Source organism: Oncorhynchus keta, chromosome 15 (genome assembly GCF_023373465.1).
Source record: "Oncorhynchus keta strain PuntledgeMale-10-30-2019 chromosome 15, Oket_V2, whole genome shotgun sequence".
In the NCBI taxonomy this organism is placed as follows: Eukaryota; Metazoa; Chordata; class Actinopteri; order Salmoniformes; family Salmonidae; genus Oncorhynchus; species Oncorhynchus keta.
The window spans coordinates 43,702,037-43,711,680 of NC_068435.1; the positions used below are offsets into that span (position 1 = coordinate 43,702,037).

General features: G+C 40.6%; 2 protein-coding genes across 3 annotated transcripts in view; one reads left to right on the plus strand and one right to left on the minus strand.

Annotated features, from left to right (window-relative positions):
* The window catches only part of LOC127907673 (uncharacterized), a 308,290-nt gene that overhangs the window by 127,660 nt on the left and 170,986 nt on the right, over window positions 1-9,644 (minus strand). The window lies entirely within an intron of this gene.
* The window catches only part of epha4b (eph receptor A4b), a 167,448-nt gene that overhangs the window by 111,863 nt on the left and 45,941 nt on the right, over window positions 1-9,644 (plus strand). The window contains exons 12-13 of one of the 2 annotated variants that reach the window (XR_008065426.1): window positions 1-444; window positions 1,752-1,817. The exon at window positions 1-444 is cut by the window's left edge and continues 72 nt beyond it. Coding sequence is in view for 1 of the 2 variants with exons in the window: in XM_052464201.1 (XP_052320161.1) it covers window positions 1-54 (54 nt within the window). In the remaining variant the exon portion in view is untranslated. Of the gene's footprint in view, window positions 445-1,751; window positions 1,818-9,644 lie in introns of those variants that run through there. The other variant, XM_052464201.1, reaches the window with a different exon arrangement.

Genomic DNA, 9,644 nt, shown 5'->3' on the forward strand with positions numbered 1-9,644 from the left:
TTGCCAAAGAGATTGATGCTTCCAGCATCCGCATCGAGAGAGTCATCGGAGCGGGTGAGTCATCCCTGGTTGCTGTTCAAACTACAAAAACATCACTATGCAAATGGAATAAAAGTGGCCCTTACATTGATGCCTGTGGAACCCCAGTGGTGCAGTCAAGAGAAATCTGATTGTTAATTGTGCAGACGCTTTGTTTAAAGTATGTGTGTTGTAGGTGAGTGTGGGGAAGTGTGTAGTTATTTATACTGTGTGTGTTGTAGGTGAGTGTGGGGGAGTGTGTAGTTATTTATACTGTGTGTGTTGTAGGTGAGTGTGGGGGAGTGTGTAGTTATTTATACTGTGTGTGTTGTAGGTGAGTGTGGGGGAGTGTGTAGTTATTTATACTGTGTGTGTTGTAGGTGAGTGTGGGGGAGTGTGTAGTTATTTATACTGTGTGTGTTGTAGGTGAGTGTGGGGAAGTGTGTAGTTATTTATACTGTGTGTGTTGTTGTAGGTGAGTGTGGGGAAGTGTGTAGTTATTTATACTGTGTGTGTTGTAGGTGAGTTTGGGGAAGTGTGTAGTTATTTATACTGTGTGTGTTGTAGGTGAGTGTGGGGAAGTGTGTAGTTATTTATACTGTGTGTGTTGTAGGTGAGTGTGGGGAAGTGTGTAGTTATTTATACTGTGTGTGTTGTAGGTGAGTGTGGGGAAGTGTGTAGTTATTTATACTGTGTGTGTGTGTTGTAGGTGAGTGTGGGGAAGTGTGTAGTTATTTATACTGTGTGTGTGTTGTAGGTGAGTGTGGGGAAGTGTGTAGTTATTTATACTGTGTGTGTTGTAGGTGAGTTTGGGGAAGTGTGTAGTTATTTATACTGTGTGTGTTGTAGGTGAGTGTGGGGAGTGTGTAGTTATTTATACTGTGTGTGTTGTAGGTGAGTGTGGGGAGGTGTGTAGTTATTTATACTGTGTGTGTTGTAGGTGAGTGTGGGGAAGTGTGTAGTTATTTATACTGTGTGTGTTGTAGGTGAGTGTGGGGAAGTGTGTAGTTATTTATACTGTGTGTGTTGTTGTAGGGGAGTGTGGGGAGGTGTGTAGTTATTTATACTGTGTGTGTTGTAGGTGAGTTTGGGGAAGTGTGTAGTTATTTATACTGTGTGTGTGTGTTGTAGGTGAGTGTGGGGAAGTGTGTAGTTATTTATACTGTGTGTGTTGTAGGTGAGTGTGGGGAAGTGTGTAGTTATTTATACTGTGTGTGTTGTAGGTGAGTGTGGGGAAGTGTGTAGTTATTTATACTGTGTGTGTTGTAGGTGAGTGTGGGGAAGTGTGTAGTTATTTATACTGTGTGTGTTGTAGGTGAGTGTGGGGAAGTGTGTAGTTATTTATACTGTGTGTGTTGTAGGTGAGTGTGGGGATGTGTGTAGTTATTTATACTGTGTGTGTTGTAGGTGAGTGTGGGGAAGTGTGTAGTTATTTATACTGTGTGTGTTGTAGGTGAGTGTGGGGATGTGTGTAGTTATTTATACTGTGTGTGTTGTAGGTGAGTTTGGGGAAGTGTGTAGTTATTTATACTGTGTGTGTTGTAGGTGAGTGTGGGGGAGTGTGTAGTTATTTATACTGTGTGTGTGTGTTGTAGGTGAGTGTGGGGATGTGTGTAGTTATTTATACTGTGTGTGTTGTAGGTGAGTGTGGGGAAGTGTGTAGTTATTTATACTGTGTGTGTTGTAGGTGAGTGTGGGGAAGTGTGTAGTTATTTATACTGTGTGTGTTGTAGGTGAGTGTGGGGGAGTGTGTAGTTATTTATACTGTGTGTGTTGTAGGTGAGTGTGGGGGAGTGTGTAGTTATTTATACTGTGTGTGTGTGTTGTAGGTGAGTGTGGGGAAGTGTGTAGTTATTTATACTGTGTGTGTGTGTTGTAGGTGAGTGTGGGGAAGTGTGTAGTTATTTATACTGTGTGTGTTGTAGGTGAGTGTGGGGAAGTGTGTAGTTATTTATACTGTGTGTGTTGTAGGTGAGTGTGGGGGAGTGTGTAGTTATTTATACTGTGTGTGTGTGTTGTAGGTGAGTGTGGGGAAGTGTGTAGTTATTTATACTGTGTGTGTTGTGTTGTAGGTGAGTGTGGGGATGTGTGTAGTTATTTATACTGTGTGTGTTGTAGGTGAGTTTGGGGAAGTGTGTAGTTATTTATACTGTGTGTGTTGTAGGTGAGTGTGGGGAAGTGTGTAGTTATTTATACTGTGTGTGTTGTAGGTGAGTGTGGGGGAGTGTGTAGTTATTTATACTGTGTGTGTGTTGTAGGTGAGTGTGGGGAAGTGTGTAGTTATTTATACTGTGTGTGTTGTAAGTGAGTGTGGGGAAGTGTGTAGTTATTTATACTGTGTGTGTTGTAGGTGAGTGTGGGGAAGTGTGTAGTTATTTATACTGTGTGTGTTGTAGGTGATTGTGGGGAAGTGTGTAGTTATTTATTCTGTGTATGTTGTAGGTGAGTTTGGGGAAGTGTGTAGTTATTTATACTGTGTGTGTTGTAAGTGAGTGTGGGGAAGTGTGTAGTTATTTATACTGTGTGTGTTGTAGGTGAGTGTGGGGGAGTGTGTAGTTATTTATACTGTGTGTGTTGTAGGTGATTGTGGGGAAGTGTGTAGTTATTTATTCTGTGTATGTTGTAGGTGAGTTTGGGGAAGTGTGTAGTTATTTATACTGTGTGTGTTGTAGGTGAGTTTGGGGGAGTGTGTAGTTATTTATACTGTGTGTGTTGTAGGTGAGTCTGGGGGAGTGTGTAGTTATTTATACTGTGTGTGTTGTAGGTGAGTTTGGGGAGGTGTGTAGTTATTTATTCTGTGTGTGTTGTAGGTGAGTGTGGGGAAGTGTGTAGTTATTTATACTGTGTGTGTTGTAGGTGAGTGTGGGGAAGTGTGTAGTTATTTATACTGTGTGTGTTGTAGGTGAGTGTGGGGATGTGTGTAGTTATTTATACTGTGTGTGTTGTAGGTGAGTGTGGGGAAGTGTGTAGTTATTTATACTGTGTGTGTTGTAGGTGAGTGTGGGGAAGTGTGTAGTTATTTATACTGTGTGTGTTGTATGTGAGTTGGGGAAGTGTGTAGTTATTTATACTGTGTGTGTTGTAGGTGAGTTTGGGGAAGTGTGTAGTTATTTATACTGTCTGTGTTGTAGGTGAGTTTGGGGATGTGTGTAGTTATTTATACTGTGTGTGTTGTAGGTGATTGTGGGGAAGTGTGTAGTTATTTATACTGTGTGTGTTGTAGGTGAGTGTGGGGAAGTGTGTAGTTATTTATACTGTGTGTGTTGTAGGTGAGTTTGGGGAAGTGTGTAGTTATTTATACTGTGTGTGTTGTAGGTGAGTTTGGGGAAGTGTGTAGTTATTTATACTGTGTGTGTTGTAGGTGAGTGTGGGGAAGTGTGTAGTTATTTATACTGTGTGTGTGTGTGTGTGTGTTGTAGGTGAGTGTGGGGAAGTGTGTAGTTATTTATACTGTGTGTGTTGTAGGTGAGTGTGGGGAAGTGTGTAGTTATTTATACTGTGTGTGTGTGTCGTAGGTGATTCTGGGGAAGTGTGTAGTTATTTATACTGTGTGTGTGTGTGTCGTAGGTGATTCTGGGGAAGTGTGTAGTTATTTATACTGTGTGTGTTGTAGGTGAGTTTGGGGAAGTGTGTAGTTATTTATACTGTGTGTGTTGTAGGTGAGTTTGGGGAAGTGTGTAGTTATTTATACTGTGTGTATTGTAGGTGAGTTTGGGGAAGTGTGTAGTTATTTATACTGTGTGTGTTGTAGGTGAGTGTGGGGAAGTGTGTAGTTATTTATACTGTGTGTATTGTAGGTGAGTTTGGGGAAGTGTGTAGTTATTTATACTGTGTGTGTGTGTTGTAGGTGAGTGTGGGGAAGTGTGTAGTTATTTATACTGTGTGTGTTGTAGGTGATTCTCTGGAAGTGTGTAGTTATTTATACTGTGTGTTGTAGGTGAGTTTGGGGAAGTGTGTAGTTATTTATACTGTGTGTGTGTGTTGTTGGTGAGTGTGGGGAGGTGTGTAGTTATTTATACTGTGTGTGTTGTAGGTGAGTTTGGGGAAGTGTGTAGTTATTTATACTGTGTGTGTTGTAGGTGAGTTTGGGAAGTGTGTAGTTATTTATACTGTGTGTGTTGTAGGTGAGTGTGGGGAAGTGTGTAGTTATTTATACTGTGTATGTTGTAGGTGAGTTCGGGGAAGTGTGTAGTTATTTATACTGTGTGTGTTGTAGGTGAGTGTGGGGAAGTGTAGTTATTTATACTGTGTATGTTGTAGGTGAGTTTGGGGAAGTGTGTAGTTATTTATACTGTGTATGTTGTAGGTGAGTTCGGGGAAGTGTGTAGTTATTTATATTGTGTGTGTTGTAGGTGAGTGTGGGGAAGTGTGTAGTTATTTATACTGTGTATGTTGTAGGTGAGTTTGGGGAAGTGTGTAATTATTTATACTGTCTGTGTTGTAGGTGAGTGTGGGGAAGTGTGTAGTTATTTATACTGTGTGTGTGTTGTAGGTAAGTGTGGGGAAGTGTGTAGTTATTTATACTGTGTGTGTTGTAGGTGAGTTTGGGGAAGTGTGTAGTTATTTATACTGTGTGTGTTGTAGGTGAGTTTGGGGAAGTGTGTAGTTATTTATACTGTGTGTGTTGTAGGTGAGTTTGGGGAAGTGTGTAGTTATTTATACTGTGTGTGTTGTAGGTGAGTGTGGGGAAGTGTGTAGTTATTTATACTGTGTGTGTTGTAGGTGATTCTGGGGAAGTGTGTAGTTATTTATACTGTGTGTGTTGTAGGTGAGTGTGGGGAAGTGTGTAGTTATTTATACTGTGTGTGTCGTAGGTGATTCTGGGGAAGTGTGTAGTTATTTATACTGTGTGTGTTGTAGGTGAGTGTGGGGAAGTGTGTAGTTTTTATACTGTGTGTGTGTGTTGTAGGTGAGTGTGGGGAAGTGTGTAGTTATTTATACTGTGTGTGTTGTAGGTGATTCTGGGGAAGTGTGTAGTTATTTATACTGTGTGTTGTAGGTGAGTTTGGGGAAGTGTGTAGTTATTTATACTGTGTGTGTGTGTTGTTGGTGAGTCTGGGGAAGTGTGTAGTTATTTATACTGTGTGTGTTGTAGGTGAGTGTGGGGAAGTGTGTAGTTATTTATACTGTGTGTGTTGTAGGTGAGTGTGGGGAAGTGTGTAGTTATTCATACTGTGTGTGTTGTAGGTGAGTTTGGGGAAGTGTGTAGTTATTTATACTGTGTGTGTTGTAGGTGAGTGTGGGGAGGTGTGTAGTTATTTATACTGTGTGTGTGTGTGTAGGTGAGTGTGGGGAAGTGTGTAGTTATTCATACTGTGTGTGTTGTAGGTGAGTTTGGGGAAGTGTGTAGTTATTTATACTGTGTGTGTTTGTAGGTGAGTTTGGGGAAGTGTGTAGTTATTTATATATACTGTGTGTGTGTGTTGTAGGTGAGTTTGGGGATGTGTGTAGTTATTTATACTGTGTGTGTTGTAGGTGAGTTTGGGGAAGTGTGTAGTTATTTATACTGTGTATGTTGTAGGTGAGTTTGGGGAGGTGTGTGGTTATTTATACTGTGTGTGTTGTAGGTGAGTGTGGGGAAGTGTGTAGTTATTTATACTGTGTGTTGTAGGTGAATGTGGGGAAGTGTGTAGTTATTTATACTGTGTGTGTGTGTTGTTGGTGAGTGTGGGGAGGTGTGTAGTTATTTATACTGTGTATGTTGTAGGTGAGTTTGGGGAAGTGTGTAGTTATTTATACTGTGTGTGTTGTAGGTGAGTTTGGGGAAGTGTGTAGTTATTTATACTGTGTGTGTTGTAGGTGAGTTTGGGGAAGTGTGTAGTTATTTATACTGTGTGTGTTGTAGGTGAGTTTGGGGAAGTGTGTAGTTATTTATACTGTGTGTGTTGTAGGTGAGTGTGGGGAAGTGTGTAGTTATTTATACTGTGTGTGTCGTAGGTGATTCTGGGGAAGTGTGTAGTTATTTATACTGTGTGTGTTGTAGGTGAGTGTGGGGAAGTGTGTAGTTATTTATACTGTGTGTATTGTAGGTGAGTTTGGGGAAGTGCGTAGTTATTTATACTGTGTGTGTTGTAGGTGAGTGTGGGGAAGTGTGTAGTTATTTATACTGTGTGTGTGTGTTGTTGGTGAGTGTGGGGAAGTGTGTAGTTATTTATACTGTGTGTGTTGTAGGTGATTCTGGGGAAGTGCGTATTATTTATACTGTATGTTGTAGGTGAGTGTGGGGAAGTGTGTAGTTATTCATACTGTGTGTGTTGTAGGTGAGTTTGGGGAAGTGTGTAGTTATTTATACTGTGTGTGTTGTAGGTGAGTGTGGGGATGTGTGTAGTTATTTATACTGTGTGTGTTGTAGGTGAGTTTGGGGAAGTGTGTAGTTATTTATACTGTGTGTGTTGTAGGTGAGTTTGGGGAAGTGTGTAGTTATTTATACTGTGTGTGTTGTAGGTGAGTTTGGGGAAGTGTGTAGTTATTTATATATATACTGTGTGTGTGTTTGTAGGTGAGTTTGGGGATGTGTGTAGTTATTTATACTGTGTGTGTGTGTTGTAGGTGAGTGTGGGGAAGTGTGTAGTTATTTATACTGTGTGTGTTGTAGGTGATTCTGGGGAAGTGTGTAGTTATTTATACTGTGTGTTGTAGGTGAGTTTGGGGAAGTGTGTAGTTATTTATACTGTGTGTGTGTGTTGTTGGTGAGTCTGGGGAAGTGTGTAGTTATTTATACTGTGTGTGTTGTAGGTGAATGTGGGGAAGTGTGTAGTTATTTATACTGTGTGTGTTTGTAGGTGAGTGTGGGGAAGTGTGTAGTTATTCATACTGTGTGTGTTGTAGGTGAGTTTGGGAAGTGTGTAGTTATTTATACTGTGTGTGTTGTAGGTGAGTGTGGGGATGTGTGTAGTTATTTATACCGTGTGTGTTGTAGGTGAGTTTGGGGAAGTGTGTAGTTATTTATACTGTGTGTGTTGTAGGTGAGTTTGGGGAAGTGTGTAGTTATTTATACTGTGTGTGTAGGTGATTCTGGGGAAGTGTGTAGTTATTTATACTGTGTGTGTTGTAGGTGAGTGTGGGGAAGTGTGTAGTTATTTATACTGTGTGTGTGTGTTGTTGGTGAGTGTGGGGAGGTGTGTAGTTATTTATACTGTGTATGTTGTAGGTGAGTTTGGGGAAGTGTGTAGTTATTTATACTGTGTGTGTTGTAGGTGAGTTTGGGGAAGTGTGTAGTTATTTATACTGTGTGTGTTGTAGGTGAGTGTGGGGAAGTGTGTAGTTATTTATACTGTGTGTTGTAGGTGAATGTGGGGAAGTGTGTAGTTATTTATACTGTGTGTGTGTGTTGTTGGTGAGTGTGGGGAGGTGTGTAGTTATTTATACTGTGTATGTTGTAGGTGAGTTTGGGGAAGTGTGTAGTTATTTATACTGTGTGTGTTGTAGGTGAGTGTGGGGAAGTGTGTAGTTATTTATACTGTGTGTGTGTGTGTTGTAGGTGAGTGTGGGGAAGTGTGTAGTTATTTATACTGTGTGTGTTGTAGGTGATTCTGGGGAAGTGCGTAGTTATTTATACTGTATGTTGTAGGTGAGTGTGGGGAAGTGTGTAGTTATTCATACTGTGTGTGTTGTAGGTGAGTTTGGGGAAGTGTGTAGTTATTTATACTGTGTGTGTTTGTAGGTGAGTGTGGGGATGTGTGTAGTTATTTATACTGTGTGTGTTGTAGGTGAGTTTGGGGAAGTGTGTAGTTATTTATACTGTGTGTGTTGTAGGTGAGTTTGGGGAAGTGTGTAGTTATTTATACTGTGTGTGTTGTAGGTGAGTTTGGGGAAGTGTGTAGTTATTTATATATACTGTGTGTGTGTGTTGTAGGTGAGTTTGGGGATGTGTGTAGTTATTTATACTGTGTGTGTGTGTTGTAGGTGAGTGTGGGGAAGTGTGTAGTTATTTATACTGTGTGTGTTGTAGGTGATTCTGGGGAAGTGTGTAGTTATTTATACTGTGTGTTGTAGGTGAGTTTGGGGAAGTGTGTAGTTATTTATACTGTGTGTGTGTGTTGTTGGTGAGTCTGGGGAAGTGTGTAGTTATTTATACTGTGTGTGTTGTAGGTGAATGTGGGGAAGTGTGTAGTTATTTATACTGTGTGTGTTGTAGGTGAGTGTGGGGAAGTGTGTAGTTATTCATACTGTGTGTGTTGTAGGTGAGTTTGGGGAAGTGTGTAGTTATTTATACTGTGTGTGTTGTAGGTGAGTGTGGGGATGTGTGTAGTTATTTATACCGTGTGTGTTGTAGGTGAGTTTGGGGAAGTGTGTAGTTATTTATACTGTGTGTGTTGTAGGTGAGTTTGGGGAAGTGTGTAGTTATTTATACTGTGTGTGTGTAGGTGATTCTGGGGAAGTGTGTAGTTATTTATACTGTGTGTGTTGTAGGTGAGTGTGGGGAAGTGTGTAGTTATTTATACTGTGTGTGTGTGTTGTTGTGAGTGTGGGGAGGTGTGTAGTTATTTATACTGTGTATGTTGTAGGTGAGTTTGGGGAAGTGTGTAGTTATTTATACTGTGTGTGTTGTAGGTGAGTTTGGGGAAGTGTGTAGTTATTTATACTGTGTGTGTTGTAGGTGAGTGTGGGGAAGTGTGTAGTTATTTATACTGTGTGTTTGTAGGTGAATGTGGGGAAGTGTGTAGTTATTTATACTGTGTGTGTGTGTTGTTGGTGAGTGTGGGGAGGTGTGTAGTTATTTATACTGTGTGTGTTGTAGGTGAGTTTGGGGAAGTGTGTAGTTATTTATACTGTGTGTGTTGTAGGTGAGTTTGGGGAAGTGTGTAGTTATTTATACTGTGTGTGTTGTAGGTGAGTGTGGGGAAGTGTGTAGTTATTTATACTGTGTGTGTTGTAGGTGAGTGTGGGGGAGTGTGTAGTTATTTATACTGTGTGTGTGTGTGTTGTAGGTGAGTGTGGGGAAGTGTGTAGTTATTTATACTGTGTGTGTTGTAGGTGAGTGTGGGGAAGTGTGTAGTTATTTATACTGTGTGTGTTGTAGGTGAGTGTGGGGAAGTGTGTAGTTATTTATACTGTGTGTGTTGTAGGTGAGTTTGGGGAAGTGTGTAGTTATTTATACTGTGTGTGTTGTAGGTGAGTGTGGGGGAGTGTGTAGTTATTTATACTGTGTGTGTGTGTGTTGTAGGTGAGTGTGGGGAAGTGTGTAGTTATTTATACTGTGTGTGTTGTAGGTGATTCTGGGGAAGTGCGTAGTTATTTATACTGTGTGTTGTAGGTGAGTTTGGGGAAGTGTGTAGTTATTTATACTGTGTGTGTTGTAGGTGAGTGTGGGGATGTGTGTAGTTATTTATACTGTGTGTGTTGTAGGTGAGTTTGGGGAAGTGTGTAGTTATTTATACTGTGTGTGTTGTAGGTGAGTTTGGGGAAGTGTGTAGTTATTTATACTGTGTGTGTTGTAGGTGAGTTTGGGGAAGTGTGTAGTTATTTATATACTGTGTGTGTGTGTTGTAGGTGAGTTTGGGGATGTGTGTAGTTATTTATACTGTGTGTGTGTGTTGTAGGTGAGTGTGGGGAAGTGTGTAGTTATTTATACTGTGTGTGTTGTAGGTGATTCTGGGGAAGTGTGTAGTTATTTATACTGTGTG